Genomic DNA, 20,162 nt, shown 5'->3' on the forward strand with positions numbered 1-20,162 from the left:
ATAATCAATAAATTGAAGATAGGTGGAAGTGTGTTAAGTAGATTTCTAGCACATGCCTTTGCCCATCACTTATGTATCACTGTTCAGTCAAGTTTTTGGACTAAAATATATCTTTGCTGAGAAGCTTGGCAGACACTGAAGTTTATCAAATGGCAATTGTCAAGAACTGTTAAGACATGATAGATGACCAAATGAGCAAGTGCATACAATACAGCGCTGCACTTCAAGAACCAGAGATGTTAGCTGTTTTTAAAGAGCATGAATTGAATCTTTGCATATGCTGGATTTCAAATGGACCTCAGGTCAGAGTGACTGAGGTAACATCATGATTGATGTAGCAAGGTTTGACAAGATCTTTGCCTTTAAAAGAAAAAATAGGTAAAAGTAATTATGAATAAAGGGAAAATACTGTCCAAATATGACACTGGAAGCCCTGGTAACAGAACTTTAGAACAGGCCAAGAAACACAGAAAATCTCCTTTAATTTCTGGGGTAAATCTAATGCCCGTGTTTCTCTCAAGGTTAGAGAAATCAGGTTTTCTCAAGCAGTTAGTCATGCTAGGGTATAGCAGTATGCTGTGACAGGGCTTCAAGAGTGTCTCGTTAGGCCAGGAGTCTGAAACCTCTGGGAACTTTTAATTGTGACTGGAGCAACAACTTTTACATCTTGCATTGTTCCTTTTAAAATCAAATGCCTGATGCTCAGTGATTGAGGAATGTGTTAGTTTTAGCAGAGGTCTGCAAGGTGCAAGGAGGACTTGTTTCTTTCAGAAGCAGCTTTTGGAGCTTCCAGATCAGCACTTCCATTTTCTTATTTCTTCTTTGGATTTGATTCAGTCTCCCAAATGAAAATAATTTTTATGAACTAAATTCTGATCTTGGACCAGTTATAGTTAGCAGAAGAATTAGAAATCCAACTCTTTTCAGTTTTGTACCCGTCTTCTTGACTTGCCTTCCTCTCAAAACTGGAAAGGATAAGCCAAGACTTGTTCAAAGACTTGAGAATCTTTAGCAAACCTTTCCTTGAACCCAGGTAGTTTCAAACTGGTAATGAATGTTGGCCAGGGAATTCTTGGTTTAAGGTTTCACTGTGAATATTCTGCATTTGGTCACTAATAACACGGTGTTCCCTTATGTAAAAGCTGGAATTTTATGGGTTGAAAGCAAGCCTCATTGAATGGGAACAGAGAGAACTTTTGAAACGTCATTATAAAAACCTTATTTAATATTGTGGTGAGAGAGACACAGTGAACTTTGAAATTTGTTCTATGAGCTATAAATGGGATATAAATGCAAGGAAGGGTGATGAAAAAAGAGGGGACTGTAACTGAAGATGGGAATTGTTTACTTATTGGCAAATGTTAAGTCAGTCTAAGTTAACAAAAGCAAATGTGACAAGTTTTCTATTTCAATAACAAAAAAAAGCGCTTTTCAATCTTCTGTTGTTTTTTTCTCCTTTTGTAGGCTTATGAAATGAAAGTAAGGAGGTCTGTCAATCCCTCTTCAGCCTTTTTATCCACCACACTGCATAGCTTGGATAAAGTCTTGCATGGTGGAGTGCCCTGTGGATCCCTCACAGAGGTAATTTCTTTTCCAATGTACTTTACTGTAGTTGCACACCACACCTAGAAGTCTTACACGCTTGACCACCTTGTGTTAGGTTCATTAAACACACAATGAACAAAAATTTTGGATTAGAAGTGTGGGCTTTTTAATTCATAAAGGCTACACTTCGGTATATTTCTGCAACCTGTTAAGTAAGAAAACAACAACGAAAAGTAGATTTGGTGACCTATTTTGCTATTAAAAATGAGTGAAAATTTGCCCAGAAAAAAAGAGGAGATTATTGCGTGGATTTTATGGAGAAAGGTGGAGTGTGGTTTAGTGATCAGAGCACAAGGTACTGGATCGGGAGTCGGTCTCGATTTTAATAACTACTCACTCTGACTTCAGCAAGTCATGGGTTTTCAGAAAGGCATGCGGAGCAACTAGGGCAGAAGTATCAAGTGGATAGGCATGAAAATTACAGAGCTTTTATATATAAGTATAACTAATCGTTACAACAAATAAGTAATGCATTCTTTTCTGAAAAGACGCTGCAATTAAGGCTTGCATTATATGTGCATACATTATAATACTACAAATAGCATATGTATAGCTATTAACAGTCACTCTCTGGCTTTTGAATGCAATACTACTTTTTTTTTGCTTGGAATTTTCCTTTCAGAAGAAGGGAGCGCTACATCTTCTTGTACTTTAAATCTCTTTTGCCTTGCAGAAAGTGATAATAGGTTGTGCAGCTTCTATTATCTGGAAGGACAGGATTTGTATAGATGCTTATAGGAGTCACTGAGTATTATAAAACTAGAAAGGCACAATCTATGGCTTAAGAAGTCTGTGAACCACAAATGGAAATGGAGAAATGTCTGCATTGGAGGGAGTATCAATGGGTGCGTGCCCTCTTCTTATGTTATTTCACAACCATCTGTTTTAGACCCTTGTTAGAGAAAGAATCCAGAGCTAGATGGACATTGTTCTTATGCAATGTGGCCGTATTTGCCTTCTTACAGTAAAGTTCTGAACTAATCTGTGCACTTGAAATGAGTGGAAAATTCATATTATATGTGTCTCATGCTCTGAATTCAGACAGATTGAAACCATTTTTTCCTCAGACACTTTAATAATCCTTACCAAATGTTTTTCTTTGTCAAATTTCAACTTGCAAATTGCCACAGTAGAGGAGTAGAAGTGAGAAGTTAGCAAAATGTTATAATGAGGAAAATATTTTTTTTTCCATGCCCTGTAGTCAAACTAGCTTGTAGTCAATAGGTTTTAATCTCAGATAGAAATCGCTTATGAATCTAATAGAGACTTCAAACATACTGGAATTTAAGCAGCACTGGGTTTAAACTGTAACAGTTCCTGCTCTAGTGGGAACTCTAAGCTTTTATGTAACGAGGGGATATTACTTTTTAAACGTTCCGAGTATTTATTTTTGTATATGCTGTACCGGACTACACGTCATTCAAGTCTTCATAAAAACATTTAAAATTGTGTCCAAGAATTTACATTGATGTGTCAGAATTCGTATTTTGTTCATATTTAGGCTTAGCTTCGTTGCCAATTTATTGTAAGAACACTGCTGTGTTAGGATAGCCTTTGCACTTTAAAATATGAAAGTTTTTCTCTGAACAAAAGATTTGGATTTTTCGTATTCTAACATGTTTGTATTAAAAAGGCAGAGACCTTCCTAATCAAGTTATCTTGCATATGTGATCTCACTAAGTGATTGAAATATTGACGTGTCCACAAGGTATCTCATGAATCAGACCAGAAGTGCAAGCACTAAGCCTTTCCATGTGTAGTATGGTCACGGTTACAGTGTCAACACCAGTTTAAACAGGAATATGCATCGGTGTTGTCAATCAGAAATATTTTAGAGACCTAAGTGGACATCAGAAATTAGAAGATGAACTTAGGAACAATGTCTTAAATAAATAAATAAATTGCATTTTATTTTCTTTTCAATTCTTTTTATTTTCTTTTGCCAAGTCTGTAAAGTGATTAGGGAACGTATTATGAGCAACCATAAAGGCAGGGAACAAATGACTCTGCAGAACTTTTTTTTCCACTTAATGTCACTCCAGAATCAGGCTTTATTAAAGGCGTTTTCTCAAAAGTCATGAGATCTGAAGTAGTCTCAAAGTTGGCAGCAACCTTTCTTTGTGATCGTTAGATGAAATTTTAGTAGAATGCTATCAAGTGTCTGCCGCTGTTTTGATGCTGTACAGTAGCTTGTGAATGCTTTTCCAGTTATATTCTGTTTAGATTCAAGCAATTTTGGAGCTTAGTCTTTCTAATTTTCTCTTTTGTAACTTACTGGAGCATAGCTGACCAGCAGATTGCTCTTTGGTAGTTCTGTTAATGGGCAGATGCTCCAAGTCTGAGAGAAGTTCTCTTGAAAAGTGTGTTGTGTGTAACACTTTCTGACTGGTGGGGCTAAATTGTCGTCTTCCTGTTACTTTACCCTGCAGTGAGGGTGGTTGGAAACTTGGAATTTGAATGCATGAGCCACAGGGTCGAGTTCTGCTGGTATCTTCTACAGCCAAAGCCGCGTGCTTTTTGAGTGCCAGAGGGATTTGATTTGCCTTTCACTGTCTCAGACCATTTTTCCCCAAACCACTATTAGGCTTTAAGTTGGAAATTAAATCGTAACTGAAACTTTGTGGTCAGATGTCAGAACTTTTGGCCAACTCCTCTGAGGAAAAATTAAAGTAATGATTTCGTGAATATTGAAGAGTTTAATCCCTGGGTAGCTGACGAAGAATTAGCTCCTTGTGACTTGATTCAAACCCGACAGAAGAGCCAGAGAAAATAATATATAGCTTATTGAAAAATAAAAGTATATTTTACTAGACAGAGGTAAATTAAAAACTGTTGTAGTCTTCACATTTCTGTCTGGCAGACTTCTCATTTTCAAAGCAAATTCAGAGTCGAGCAAACTGAGCAAGCTTTTAGCTGACGTTCATTTCAAATTGCATTATAGGCACTTAAGTTTTTTGTTTTTTTGAACTAAGATTGTATTGATCAAAACATTCACTGAAACAGTGGTAACCATAAAAAAATGTGATAGTTCACTAAAAGTGTTCGTTGTGGATTATTTTAAATTCCATGTAAATGCCCTTTAAAGGAATGCTGATAAAAGATGAATTGTTCTTGTTTTGGGGAAGGGAAATCCTCTCTTCCTCCACTGGATTGCTTTCTTATACTAGCTAATACAGCAATATTCCCTGTCTTTCTCTGACATGATACATAAATTCTCAGACACGTTTACAGCATCTCTGCTGAATTTACTCCTGCATCAACCATTGAAATAAATGTTGAATAAATTCCAAGGCACCTCCCAGGCAGGGCTCAAACTACAAATGTTTTTATGAGGTCTCCTCACAGTTGTCCAAATATTTTAATTTAGCAACTGGATTGATGCCCTTCTCTCGTTCATTTCAAATTTTAATTAGAAGCAGCTGGTGAGACTCCTTGACTATTACAGTCTAAGAAATGTGTATTGTTTCTTCAAATGTTATATATGCTTTGGGTCTTTGTTAAAATGTGGCAGCTATTGTTGGTACAGCATTTTGTAACTTAAGTATGATGGATGGAGGATGGATAATTGCATAAATATGACTAATTCCTGATCCGTAATCGCTAAACGTAGTGTGTGCTTCTAATCATTTAAGTCATCTAATATTTTCCTTGTGTGGAAGCTTGAAGTGGATTGACTGATAAGATTGGTTTTCAGGCCTTGTTTAAAGACAAAAGTGATTAGAGAGCTTTTAACTAAAGAACATGACAGTAGCTAATGCAGTCCCTCAGTATTTCCCTGTAAATTTCCTGTTCCACATCAGGCTGCTGCTGTTTAAAGTGCAACCATAGCAATGTTATTGTATACTGAGGTGCAACAGTGTTTGTGCTTAAAATCTATTGTGCACTTTGGCTCAAAAATCAATTTGATTTGATCTGTGTGTCAGCTGTAAGAATTTTTCTTTTTTAAATTAAAACACAACCTAAAAAAAAACAAACAAACAAACAAAAACAAACAAATGTTATGGCAGTGCTGTGTATTTTGAAGGGGTATGCTTGATTTTGTAGTTTAAGTTCCTGGACAGGCTTATGTTGCATTATTATTTAGTCCCTACTGGGGTTGGAATGAGAACAGTTTAAATTTTTAGTGCCTAAATTCACTTCTACTTTCTATTAACGTTTTTTTCAGCCATCTTATTATTAAAAACACCATCATCTCCCTTCCCAGAAGCAGTGGCAGTGTGATATTCTATTTAGAAGCTCTGTAGTACTAGTGAACACATGATTATCTGAACACAGGGCCTGGGATTCATTTGCCATCTCTAAAATGTGCTGTGGATAAAGAACAGCCTAGTGCCATCTCTAGTACAAAAAAGTCTTGCTCTCAGAAACTGGGGATCTCATCAAGCAATGTGTTCTTTTGATCCTTGTGGTTTTGGTCTTGGATCAAAATCATACTAGAAACATTTCACTCAAATTAAATGTTCTTTTTGAATACTGCTTAACTGCAGTAAGCTTTTAGTAAGCACAGGTGAAAGCTTAAAATTGGCATGCAGATCTGAATCATTACATGGTGTTCATGGTAAAATATGGTGATAGGGAATTAACACCAATGACAAAACACATGTTGTAAAGTAAATTTCATATAGTATGCTAAGCTAAAACTTGCTTCCTATTACATTGTAGCATGAGGGTAGTCTCTGGGGAGGATAAAGTCTCTCTGCTTGTATACGTGTGGTTCATATTGCACATTCAGACTTCACAGGATTTAAGCTATCATCCTTGTGATTTCCAGGTGACACCTGATTGTAACCAAGGTAATGATAATTTCTGAGCAATGACTTACATCTGTGAACTCAATGGCTTTTGATTTCTTTTGCAGCTTTAAAGGTCGTTTGATGTCATGTGAATGTCAACAGGGAATTGTTGAATTCTGCTCTATTTTAGAAGGTAGCACAGAGGAGGAGATGCAGGGTAACTGGCTGTGGCTCCATTAGGGAGTAAGAGGAGGGGAAGAGTAGGGGACCTCAGATATGAGATACAACAAAGTAGAAAGAGGAAGGTAGAAAAGAAAGTGTAAGCAAATGCTGCATCTGAAGAACAATTATTTATTCTTTGGTGGTGATGAGTTAGACACAAGCAAGGCACAGATCCAAAAGTAACTACAAATTGCTCTTTGTGGGCTTCATATTCTATCTTTTTGTGGCTGTCTGCTCTGGTAAATAGAGGAGCAGAAGTTGAGGCATTCTGGCTGATGGGCATCAGTTAAAAGTAGAATTAGGGTAAAATGAGTGTGACATTTCTTGCTCGTGTTACTAATCTTTTTTTTTTTTTTTTTGTTACAGATAACAAGCCCTCCAGGTTGTGGCAAAACTCAGTTTTGTATTATGATGAGTGTGCTGGCTACGCTACCTGTAAGCATGGGAGGACTGGATGGGGCTGTGGTATACATTGATACAGAGTCTGCGTTCAGTGCTGAAAGGTAAGATGCAAAATTCTGACATGCACACTTCCAACTTCTCTACTGCTTTTTATGTTAGAGCCTTCAATTATTTCTGAGCAATAATCAAGCATTTATAACATATATACCTATGGTAGCTATTAAGCATTCATCTATTATATGCAGTTATTCCCTAGATGATGAAAACCACCAAACTGAATGATTTACCTTCCTAGTTTGCATGATGTTGCAGATTCCAGTTGTGATATGGCAAGATGGATGACTCTCTAATTTAAAAATGGTCTTAACAGTCCTATATTGAAATTTTTCTTTGCAATTTTGTTTGTGAAGTAAGCAAGAAGGTTTTGAGGATGTAAAGGTGCAGCATTTTGTGTGCAAGGAACATGGAGGTTTTTCAGTGAACACTAGGACTAACGCAGGCTGTTTTCCTTCAGATTTCTGTCCTACTTCTGCTGCATGGGGCCTCCTGCCCTTCCTCTGTGCTTCTCACTTCCTTCTGCAGTAAGTTCACTTCTCCCCTACGTGCATAGCAAGCCACGCAGTATGATATTCCCTTCCCTCTATAATATCTATGGTGTTCCTAACATCTGCTTTACTCACACAAGAGAAACTGCTCAGCTCTGCACTGACCATATTTTCCAGCTGCAGAATGGACAGGAGACATATCCTGCATCTGGCTGAGAGTTAAGCATGTATGTGCATGTAGGTTACCACTCTTGCCTTGCTAACTGCTTAACCGTTGAAATCATTCTGTAGTGTTTCATTAGAGGTAGCACTAATCTGCTCAGCTACCAACTTTCCTGAATCACAAAGAAATTTGATGTTTTTGAAATGTTTATTCCTCCATTACCATTCTACAGAATTAGTGAGTTCTCAAGTTATTAAGGCTCTGGAGAGGGATGACAAGAAGTACAAGAGTCATCTTTGTGTAGAAAAATGGGCAGAAAAGCCATCTAGAGATTTAAAGTGAAATAGTAGTTACACTTGTGGTCTGAATCTAGACTATCTAAACACATGTATTTACGTTGTGTAATCATATAAACATCAGGGATGTTTAAATGCTTTGTTTAATCTATTATGAATGAAAAGGCAGGGCTTCTAACCCTACTTCTGTCAAGTTAATTTCACAAAAATTTGAATTAGTTTGAACTGGAAGTGTAATAGAAAAGGAGAAGGAAAAAAGCCTTAAGCAATGGCTTTGCAAAAGCAGATGATGTCCCCTTCTTGTATTCAGCTTATTTTTTATTCCAGGTAATTGGAATGTAGATAGCAGAAAAGGGCGGGACCTAAGGGGTGAGTTAAGACTTGTTGATTAGAAATGAATGCTGAGGAAAAGGAGAAGAGATGGACATGGAAATGAAGCTGTTGAAACTAGAGCAAGATGAAAGGAAACATAGCAAAAAGTACATTATTACAAAGGATAAGAAAATAAATTGCTCAGTTGGAAGTGATGGCTCAGTATAACTTCAGCAGGCATGCTGTATTTTATACTTCAAATGTGTTGCAGTTTCGTGTTGATGGTGCGTTAAGGTTATATTTGATAGAGCAGCATGCCCTGGTCTTCACAGGTTGCTCAGTGCCGTTTGGGTGGGCTTCGTACTCTGTTCTGGGGAGTGACATCCTGACCCCAGAGTGACAAGAGCTGATGTGTGTCAGTAACTTGTTCCCAGGGGCTGCAAACGGGCTCTTGGCAGTTTGTTGGGCAGAGGTGTGTGCAGGTGCATGGGTCTTTGCTTATGCTGCTGTTTGCTGCTTGTATATGGAGAAACTTTTTGACCATGAGGTCAGTCAGCTATTGGAGAAGACACTTCAGGTAAGAGGGCAAATATTCACTGCCCAGAAATTTATTTTAAAGGACTCAGCGGAGACATTTATCTGACCATGTTTTTGTGAAAAACTCAAAAGTCTCCATCAGAAAGCCCAGGAAGAATGTTGATTTATCTGGTGCCTTTTAGGGCTGAGATTTGCTAAGTTGTAGCTGTTGTACTGGCTGTAATGTCTTGCTGTTGCTAGAAAGATATTACATAAAATTGGCTAGTTTTATGTTTTGCTAAAAGGCACTTTTTTTTTTCTGGTCCTTCTGCCTGGAAGGTCTTAGTTCAGGGCAGGGAGCTTTCTGCTTCCATAAACTTTCATACGCTATTTCTTATTCTCTGACATGACAGCTTAGTTCAATTTAATAACAATGCTAAAAAAAGTGACCAAAATTGAGGCTGGTCTTCTAAGATATGCTGCTGTTTTCTGTAATTTATATATGTATATATTTTCTGCTGTGGAATAAAAAGCTGTAACAGTGCAGTGTCCATTGTTAGAATGTGGATGCTGGGACAAGTAGATGGAATGGCCATACTCACTCGTGAAATTAAAATTGTTGTTGTCAGTTTTGTTAGGAATTCAGTTCAACTCTAGCTAGCCAATTAACTGAAAACATACCAAGCTTGTTTAGAAATACTGAAAATAATGCATTCTGTTTACTGTCCAGCTATATTTATTACTTGTGGAATAACATGAGGTGCAAATTGCTGTGAACTAATGCTGAGAAGACTGAGGTATTTCCACCCTATGGGCCTCTGCCTTGGTTGCAGAGAACATGTTCTGTGCAGTTTTTGGATTTATGACAAATGGAATTTCGATCTTAAAGAATTTGGAACCTGCATGTACTGTATAAATAATACTGTGATCTTAGTAAGATTGTGGTGTGTCATTTGAAGTCAATTTATGTAATGGTCTTCTTTGACATATATATTCCTTCCTATTAATTAACTGTGCAAATGTAAAGACAAGATCCTGTCCGTGGAAGCCGCTCAGGACAAGCTTTGATGTAGTAAGTAATGCATCAAATGAATGAAATTGAGGGTATTGTGTTGAAACTGCTTATTCAGATTTAGATTAAAATACAACGCTGTGCTTAAATGTTAAAGCTGAAGAATAATGATTTAAGAGTTTTTCTAAAACGGCTTTTAACATTCTGGATTTTAGTGAAAGGGGTTCAAACAGCATCAAGCTAACCAGTAAGATGTGTGTCCAGGTATCATCCACCAGATGTCGTTCTTCTCAAGCACATGAGCTAGGGGATAGGGATGCTTAAAATAGAGACAATTAAGTACTTTCCATGTCTGTTCTCAAAAATAAAATCTCCATGGGGGTGGGAGAGGGAAATGTACAGTGCTCAGATTGTAACTATGAGTTTCTAAAATTAAATTATTGGACCCATTTTCAAGGACCTAGATAAAGCTGCCTTGTGTTCACACGCACAGAACTTCTTTCCACTGACTTCAGGAGAATTTGCAGGCATTCAGCATTTCTAAAATGTATGCCTTTGTGTCCTCGATTCTATGTGTACAGGTCAATTTAAAGCGTTGACCTCTCATCAGTAAATTGTTTAATTTTACATTAATGTGAGTTTTTTCTTTTTATAGAAAAGTGTATTATCACCAGTTATCTGATATATTTCCGTAGTCAACCATGGTAGTAAACACTTGTATGTTTGATAATTGTAATTCAAGATTTTGAAGGGTCATGAATTTACTAAAAAGGTAGTGGGCAATATTTAGTCATGAAATCACACATTAAATATGTCAGCGAAACTGCCATTTAAGCTGTTCAGTTGTATCATTTTATGGTATGTCAGTTTTACCTGGGCTATCCGGATGGATGGATGTTGTGGCCACGGGGCCAGGCTGGATGGGCTTTGGGCAACCTGGTCTAGTGGGAGGTGTCCCTGCCCATGGCAGGGGGGCTGGAACTGGGTGGTCTTTAAGATCTCCTCCAACTGGAATCATTCTGTGATTCTGCTGGAGCTGCCTGGTAGTCGGAACAGGCAGCCTCAGTTTGTGACACAATGCTGATATTTTTTGCTATGTTCTAAAAGTACATTTTCTTAAGGTTTTATAAGCTCTTTTTTCAAAGTGGGAACCAGCACAATGGGAATGGATTCAATGTAGAAATTTCCAATCCAGATGACCTTGTTCTTCTTTTTAAAGACAGATTCTGTGAAAAGGTTTTTACTTTGGCAGGTATACCTGCTGTATATGCTCTGCTTGCATAAGTGTTTGCTGGTGAATTGGGGTTCTCTGCAGTCTGACTTCTGTGTTGGCTGGATCTTGTAATGGATCTTCTGTTTGTTATCATCTTGTTGAATTTCTATGTTGACGCAAGAACTGATTTCTGATTTCAATGCAAAGTAAAGGTGGAAGGGAAGGTGGTTTGGGTTGAAGAGTACATTTATTTAAATGAAATTATTACTTAGATATAAATAATTAAAATAGGATAATAGCAGTTGACTTGAACATATTATACAAAATTGAAAGAACTTTCAGTACTGTAACTGAAGAACATTCAGTACTGTAAACTTTCCAGTTTCCTTCTGCTGGAGATGTGCTGTCTTTTTGTGTATGGGCATATTATGTCTTTCCCAAGTGTACCATTGACTCTGGCTAGCGTCACTGGGAAACCAATCTAAATGTTCTGACTTCCAGCATTTCAGTCTGAGTACTAAATTGTGCTTCTCCTTTGAAAAAGATTGCCATTATTACATGGTATCTACTTATCATTCAGAGATTTGCTTTGTTTGTTCTGTGAATGTTTTGTGTGTTATTACCTCGCATTATTCCTTTTTCAGTGTAACGCCTTTTGTTTTTTTGATAGGTTGGTTGAGATAGCAGGAAACAGATTTCCTACTTATTTTGACTCCGATGAAAAGCTATTTTGCATGACCCGTAGCATTCATCTGTATCGAGAGCTGACCTGTGACAGAGTACTGAAGAGGTATTCTTTCCCAGAACTTAAAAGGAGGAAAAAACAAAACACCATAATTTGTCTAGATTACCTATAATATTTTATATCAAAGTTTTATGAAGAGTAGTTCATTTCTTAGAAGATTTTTATGTCGGTAACAGCATGGTTCCCAACAAAGTAGAATTTCTACAGGAAGACTGGCATTGTTTTTTTTCATTTCATAGTTTGTGACTAATCTACTTGATGTTTTATGGTTTGGGATAGAAAATTTCTATATAATCTGGTCATTCTAAGCCTTCAAAGGGGACTATTTGTGTGACAGGTCTTGTCTTGGTTTGTGGAGACACCATAGTGTAAGAGATACATGTCATGAAACAGAAAGGAGATATTTGTCCTCCCGAGTTCTATTTGTTTCTGGGACGACTGGGACCCCTGCAGCAGTGGGAGGGAAGAATTGTTTCAGAGTCATCATCCTGAAGGCTGTTGTTGACAATATTGATGTGTTGTACTTTATGTTAATTTGTGAACACACATTGTAATGAAAATGAATGAAATTGTATTTCAGGATCTTCTTGTATATTTTAAATTAGTGGAATTTATCTACTGCAGCTTTATCAGAGAAGAGCAGCTATTAGCATATTATTGACATGCTAGGTTTGGCATACCATCTTTGGAGCTATATGGAAAGAGCTCTGACTTCCTGCATACATAGACACAAGGATTTTGATGTTGACAGTAGGATGCTGCTACTGTAAGCAAAGGCACAGTCTCAATGTCTGCTTAATTTGCTGTCTGTGCCATTCAGGGTTTGTGGAGTGTAATGTTGCTAACTAGTCTTCCAAACCTTTCTTCTGGAGGGGCCTGCCTTCAGTTATGTGGCCTATTGGAGACTGAGATTACTTGCCAGTTCTCTTTAATGCATGCAGGTGTTAGTGGGGGTGGGCTATGAGGGTGAGAGAGGGGTTGACTTTTACCTTATTGAGGCAAACCTTTTATTTAAATAATTTCAGGATTATAAAATGGTTGTATTATATATATAGGTATAAGTGACTTTTTGTTTTTTGCTTTTTTAGGATTAAGTCTTTGGAAGAAGAGATTATTTCAAAGAAGGTTAAACTCATAATAATTGACTCTGTTGCTTCAGTTGTCAGAAAGGAGTTTGACACAAAACTCCAAGGCAATCTGGCAGAGAGAAGTAACTTTTTGGCTAGAGGAGCATCGCTATTAAAGTATTTGGCAGAGGAATTCTCGATACCAGTAAGTTGTTCTTCCTTTCTTAAATTTCTGCTTTACAGAATCACGTAAGAAAATCCAAGAAGAACAAAAATGACAAGGAGATGAAAAAACAGGTAAAAGAACCTTATCAGAAATATTCAAGCAGATATCATCTGGAAAACAGTTGGAGACCAGGAAAAAGTAACTGTTCCACTTGTTTTTATGGTGTTTTTTTCTTCATATTTATTCTGGACTTCAAATGAGGATTTACAGGATTGTCTTTCCAGCTGTTTTTCAGTGCTTTGTCGTTCAGTTTTGTTAAATGTCATATTTTGTTTTGTCCATAAAATACAGCAGAAGAACAGAAGTGCAGGGACCGAGTGAAACTAATTAAAAAGTGAATTAGAAGATGTAAGCTCTATGAATGTGGGGGGGGGGGGTTCCTTCATGTTGTTATCAATGATGGGGTATCAGAAACAGAAGTCAGAGGACATCATTGAGACTCAGCTGTAGGAAATATTTCATAGTGTGGGTACAGTACTAATCACTCAAGTGAAAGAGAGAAACTGTGGCAAGAACTTGAGTCAGACTGGTCAGATCTTGCTTCTGAGGTCACGGTGGCTATCATACCTGAAATATACACACTAGAGATGTTGAACTAACAGACTTAGCTGAAGAGGAATAGATTTCCTTCTGCCAGGTAATTTATAAAGATCCCTTATGGGGAAAATTAAACCCTGTGTGTATGCCTTTAAAGTTCTGGTACAAAAGATAGTGTCCAAGTTAGTGCACCCAGCAATGTTTGTAGTGCCTAAAAAGTCAGGAAAGAATTGTGTGAGTAAGAATGTACACTTCTGTATTTTAGGAAAATATGATACAATCCTTTGAAAAAGGAGACGGGTTTTATGGGAAGATACTGTTCTCTTGATTTTCTTCTCCTTTAAACACCTCTGCCCTCTTCACCTTCTCTCTTCATTAAAGTGGTGAAGTTGAGCTGGATTGGAGCCTCTGACAGCTCAAGCTGCTCTTCAGCTTACAGACAGGCTGCTATTTACAGAGGTTTTAGAGTTGGACAGCATTAAGTAGTATGCAATTATGATTCTATTTCATCCTACATAAGAAGAAAATAAAGGTTGAATGTTTAAAGGTTTCCATTATGTTAAAGCTAATGTGTTTGCTTAAGGCATTTGTGATGGCTGGTGTGCTGCTTGTCTTCTCGTTTCTCATTATGAATGCTTTGGTAAGGAGTTTTGAAATTTTGGCCAAGAATGTGTGCTCCTGGCCACAACTGTCTTTTTGAATTGGTCCATGAGGTGACTTACCTTTAAATAAAGTTTTTAAAGATCTGTGCAATATTCTAGAAAGGCTTTGGCTAGAGATTGGGATTCCCACGAGCACAGATCCCTAGGCAATGTTGTGTGTGTGTAAGGTGCAAAATCCAGCAGTGGTGTGTTATGCATCTGCAAGTGTTGATACATATAAAGAGATAAGTCTGCTATTGCATACCTTGCATTAACCTCTGGTATTTGAGGTTAGAGAGTATCTGAAGTTCTTATTGTAAATAACTGTGCTGGAAATTTTTTTCAGATATTCTTCCTTTTGTACCTGTAATCTTCTACATACTTGGGACTAAAAACATTAGTAAGCTTGCAAAGTGATTTAAATCGTTAATAAACTGGACACTGAAAATATAGCATGTTTCATGGCAGGGCTAGTGCAACTGAATATGGAGTTGGGCGAGAAGTAGGAGGCCTGATTTGCAGACTCTGAAAAAGAAGTGGGGTTAATGACTGATAGGGCTTGAAGTTGAAGTAAACCTTTTTAGCTGGTGAAAAACTGAGTAGGTGAACCAGGGAATTGGAAATGGTGACAAATTAGGCTCCAGAGGCTAGACTTGAAAATGAATGGGAGTAGGGGACAGGAATTTCAATAACTAAGATGCATATTTTGTTTAGCTTAGTGAAGAAAATATTAAGGATTTTTTCATTCATCAATATGTACCTACTTGAAGAAGAGGTATTTGACAGAAAAGCATCCTTTTCAGCTGACAAAGGTATAGTACAGTTCTGTGGTTGGAACCTGAATTAAGCAAGTTCAGACTTCAAATACGGGGTGTGTTCTTAATGGAGTAATTAATAATTGGAATAAGTTAGTGACAAGTATCTACTTAGTTTAATAAGTATTTTTAAAGGGGCTTCCCCCCATTCCCTAAAAAGGAAATGTATTCAAATAGGATTAAATTTGGGAAAACCTCTACTACTGTGCTATGCTGGAGTTCAAATACTTTTCAAGTTGTTCTTTCTCCTGGCATTGTAAAGTACCTAGCTATGAATAATTGTGTGTTCATGTTGTCTGGATATTGAGTTGGGCTTGCAAAACTGACTAACAGTCATAGCTTCTACTGAATTCAAAAGGAGCTATGTTTCAGACCCAAGGAACTCTATATGGTATGAAGTATTCAGGGAGGGGGGGAACAGATCTCAGCTGCCTCAAAACTGAAGGTCATCACTCAGTAATCTCTCTGCACCTCTGTTTTTGCTTTGTGAAATGGGAATAACAGCTGTTTCATCATGAGGATGCTGAAGATGAGCTCATTACCATTGAGAAAGCATGCGTGCTGACTTCTTGAACTATATATGGGTGTCCATTGGAAAGTAGTACTTCCCATCTCCGCTGTAAAAAATGTCAATTGTGTGTAGTGATTGAAATTCTAATCCACATTTTGAGATAAGAAAAAGTGTTAAACATAGTCACTGAATGTGTCACCATCTTAGCCGCTGAATGAAACAAAATGAAACTTGTGATCGTAAATTTTTGCTTGACTTAATGGTTTTTGAATCTTTTTAATGTATCAGCAGTGTAGGTTGTTTCTTGAAAAACGGGAAATCAGGCGTCATATATCTCGTTTTGATCCATACTTCATCCTAACTTGGCAGTAAACCTGGTTCCATCCCAGGTTTTTTAAGGGATGCCAGGGCAAGAGGCAACACAAGGTTTTGATCACTTCCAGACGATTGCTGACAGGCCACCTGGCAGCTGTACTGCTGACTGAATGGCTACGGAAGCTTTTTCCACCATGGGAATTATGTGGCAGTGTCCCTTTTCACCCTTCCCTGCACACAGCTGTGATGAAGAAGTACTTTTTTTTCTTTTGGGTTTGGTTGAAATGAGCCAGTCAGCCCCAAAATCTTTCTGAGAAACTGAGAAAGACTGTTTGACTGTAAGTCAAACAAAAAGCCCTGTAGTTTTGAAATTCAGTGAGGATATAAACCTATGTGAAACATCTGTATGTTTTAGAACAAGCTGTACTTGTGAGTGTTTGGAATCGGGATGTTCTCTGTTATAATGTCTATTGATACTGTCTACCAGATTACACATTTAACCAGCGTTCCTCAGTCTTGTATGTTTCTTGTCTATTTTCCTGGGACCCTTGCTATTCTTAAAAGAAATAGAAACCAAAATACATTTTGGATAGTCTTTCTCCTCTTTTTCCATATTCATAGGAAGCTATTTATTATTAGTAAGTGCTATTCAGTAAAAGTAGTTCAACATTCATGCTGGTTGAAAGAGAAGCTGAATCCATTTCAGCTACAAGCTGAATACCAATATGACTAGAGTTGTTCTGGAGATGTAACTGTTGAGTGTATGAAAATTGGTATTTATAGAATCTGCCCTTCTAGTTGGTGTTAGTTGATAAAATGTGTGAAGCTGGCTAGACATCTCTGTGGAAAAGCACTCTAAAAGTGGCACTTGCAAAACCAAACTGCTTTAACTGTTCTTTTAAATAGCGAATTGAGACTGAAGGTGAAACTGGCTTTGTAAATCCAGAAGGCTAATCAAATTACAACGCTGGCTGTCCTTTGTACTTCTGTCTGGGTTGTGACCTTTGATCTGTGAAGAGGAACTTTATTTATGATAAACACCCTGGCTATCATTACTAGCAGCAAATGTATCATAGTATCTATCTTTCCTTTTTTATGTCTTTGAAAATATGAAATAGAAACCTCTCCTAATAGAAGCCTCTCCTCCTAAGCTCAGTTGTGATTTTATAGTGCCAATAAAAGACAAACTGTGACTGGTCCGTGATGCTTTTAATTGCTATGCTAAGTTAACGGCAGTTAAGAAGCCTGTAATTTCCACAAGTAATTTTTTCCCTTTAATGTGACATGCTTTAGTTTAAAAACTACAAAAAAAATCCCTTTATCAATATTAATAATGACAGCACTTACAGATATAGTCAATTTCTTTTCACGTTCTCAGTTCTCACATTTGTCATTTCAGTGCTTCCTGCTTATTTATGTATTCTGCTCTGTAAACTTTATACCCAAGATTTTAATTTGCTTTCGAAAGTCAAATGTTTAGTGGCATGTATGTTTGTTTTTAGGCTGTGTGAGTTTTTCTTCTCAAAATCAATTTAAATGCACAAACAGCTTGACATATGCAGTGCCTTTCTGCTGTCTTCGGTTAAGTGTGTTTAATTGTATCATTTCAGCTTCCTGGAGTGAATTTTAAGATTCAGAATGCTTCTGTTGGTAAAGAGAGGACATTCAAACTAGTAATTTTCTTTCCTTACATGCAAGTATTTCCATTGGGTATCATCCTTGGTTCTCTTTTACTTTGTGGTTGTTGCTTGTCAACTCTGCACCTTTATCAGTGTTCTGATATTTGAAAATATAAATTTATGGAGATATTAACCAAAAAAAAAAAAATCCAGAATGGAAGATTTCTGAAGAAAACTGTGTAATGCCAATTACTGTTGAACTGGTAATAAGATGTAGAAAGTTTAGAAGTATTACAGAACTGAATTGTTGTTACAGTGTGTAACAACGCTGTATGCTGATTTTTCCAAAGCTATGGAGATACATTAGACTGCCAGGTTCATTTGTTTGTAGCTGAACCATAATCTGCTGAAATACAAACTTTGTTTTTATACTTTGCTATAAAAACAAACAAACAAACACTAAAAACTATTTTCCATATCATCCTGCCAGTGTTATAGAAATAGTAATTGAATTATTTTGCAAGTTGTTTAAACCTAGAATAAGCAAAATTTTCTCTACTTTGAAAGCTTGGAACACCGGTTCCATTTTGTAGTTTTCTAAAAGGAAATATTTTAAATGTTACACCACATCGAAACATGTGTTTCTTTAATGAGGAGCTAACCTTATCAGGAGGAAAGCTCTTTGGAACTGAGTTGCCAGAATTTTACTAGCCGTATTTAGGCCAGATGTGGTTCAAACAGTTTCCAATGGTAAGAATTCAGTTCAAAGTATGGGTCCTTTTCTGTTGAGCTGCTGCTCTGCATGTAAAGTGTCTTGATGCTCAACTTCAAGCACAATTTCTGTTTGTGTGTATGTGTGAACCTGAGTAATTCCCAACTGCTAACAGAAAAATCTTTGTATTTTTTCACAATTATACTTAACTGCTGGTCGCTGCATTGCTAGGTAGTCCACCATCTGCATGCTTCAAAAGGTTGAGATTTACCTGATAATATAATCCTCTTCTCAGTGTGGGGCTGCTTTTTTTCCCCATTTTTTATTTTATCTTTTATTTTCATATAAATGGAAAAATAAATTTTCTAAAAAGGCCTTGGTGCCTTTTTTTCCTCTCGTGAAGCCTGGTTATTTCTCTAGGGAGCAGCACAAAAGTAAAAACGTTTGTGACTGTTTGCTAAGAAGACTCAGAACAGTGCTGGATTACAGATTTTATTAAAAAAAAAAATATATATATATATATTTTTAAGATTACAGGATTTTATTAAATAATTCACCAGCTACTTGGAGAAAGTGAGTCGGCCTTCTATGAACTCAATAGGATGAAAAGTGCTTTATGCTGATTGTATTTTGCAAATTATCTGTAGAAACATAAATGCTTAGAATTGTGTAGATACTGCAGAATTTGCTGGCTTTCATTATCTTGTATGAATTACAGAAACCTTGAGTAGCCCTAACTTTTATTTCAAGCTATGGAAGACAGTGGTTTGTTTTCTAAACCAGATTTACTTCCAAAAATAACTTTCTCTAAGAAAGAACAATTCTTGGTGTTCTTTTTAAGGTATTTTACTCCCCTTATTCCAAAATTGGAGATGGTGTTCATCTTCCTTAAATAATGAGCTGAGTAGCATTAGAAAATTGTGTTTCTGCTAGCTATGTCATTTATAAGAACTTATTTAGCATTGGTTTCAAACTTCTCTTTCCACCAAAAGACAAAATATACCTAACCTTACCCGTTGTGCTTCCTCAGTCTGAGTAATGAATAGTTCATGAAATAAATCACTTTATGTTAAGGTTTTGTTCCGTGTTATACCTAGCAGCATTTTCTTGTCTGAAATTAAGTCTGTAGCTTTGTTCTTTTACTAAATATTCTGGTATTATCCTTTGTTTTCTTGCAAAAGCCTGCTGAAAATACAAGTGTCAGAATTTCACATGTATATGATCCCTGCTGTTTGTAAAGTGTGGTTTGGAATGCATTTTAATTTGTGCTATTGTTTAATTAGGAAAACAAAATGCTTAAAGGGGGATCACAGACTAGAGCTCTTTCTTTGCCCTAACTAAAGCTTGGTGAGCTCACTTTTTGCTGCTGGCAGACAGTTCGCTTAAATACTGCACAACAGCTTTGATAAAAGGGAGTTAGGCCAACTGTAAAGTGCTGTTGCAGTGACAAAATGTAGAAGTCTTTGTTTTCTGGTGAGGCTGTTAAAATTATTCTCAGAAGGCACACCTTTGTTTTGGTTTTAAATGACTATTTAAAATGTAATTATAACTATCTTCAGTACTGCTGCCATCTGTGTACTTTTTAATGCATGTCTGGAGAACATACACTTCTGCAGTTTATGGCCCGACACAGTGTTCCTTTTGGACTGTCTACACTCATAAAATGTTTAATACTGCTGAGGAAAGAAAATGAGAAATGGTAGAGCAATATTTCCTGTTTTCACATGGTGGCGAAGTATAGAAAAGGAGGTGGTTTAAAAATATACAATACTGGAATTAAAATTTCTTTTTCTTTTCAAGTACTCCCTCCGTTGCTTTTTCCATTTGATGTTATAAGTGGCTTTGCCAAAAGCTATGATTCTTTACAATTCTACATATGAAGTCATGTAGAAGGAAGGCACCAGTATTAAGGAAGGGAGCTGAGAGCAATGAGGCTTTATTCCCAGATTTGGTTT

General features: G+C 36.9%; 1 protein-coding gene across 15 annotated transcripts in view; it reads left to right on the plus strand.

The window, feature by feature from the left end:
• Nucleotides 1–20,162, plus strand: part of RAD51B (RAD51 paralog B) — a 459,905-nt gene that overhangs the window by 40,018 nt on the left and 399,725 nt on the right. For all 15 annotated transcript variants that reach the window (XM_084519471.1, XM_084519466.1, XM_084519474.1 and 12 more), the window contains 4 exons: nt 1,465–1,581; nt 6,927–7,063; nt 11,690–11,809; nt 12,853–13,036. In XM_084519471.1, coding sequence (XP_084375597.1) covers nt 1,465–1,581; nt 6,927–7,063; nt 11,690–11,809; nt 12,853–13,036 — 558 coding nt within the window. The remainder of the gene's footprint in view (nt 1–1,464; nt 1,582–6,926; nt 7,064–11,689; nt 11,810–12,852; nt 13,037–20,162) is intronic.

Source organism: Aythya ferina, assembly GCF_964211825.1.
Source record: "Aythya ferina genome assembly, chromosome: 5".
Taxonomy (NCBI): Eukaryota; Metazoa; Chordata; class Aves; order Anseriformes; family Anatidae; genus Aythya; species Aythya ferina.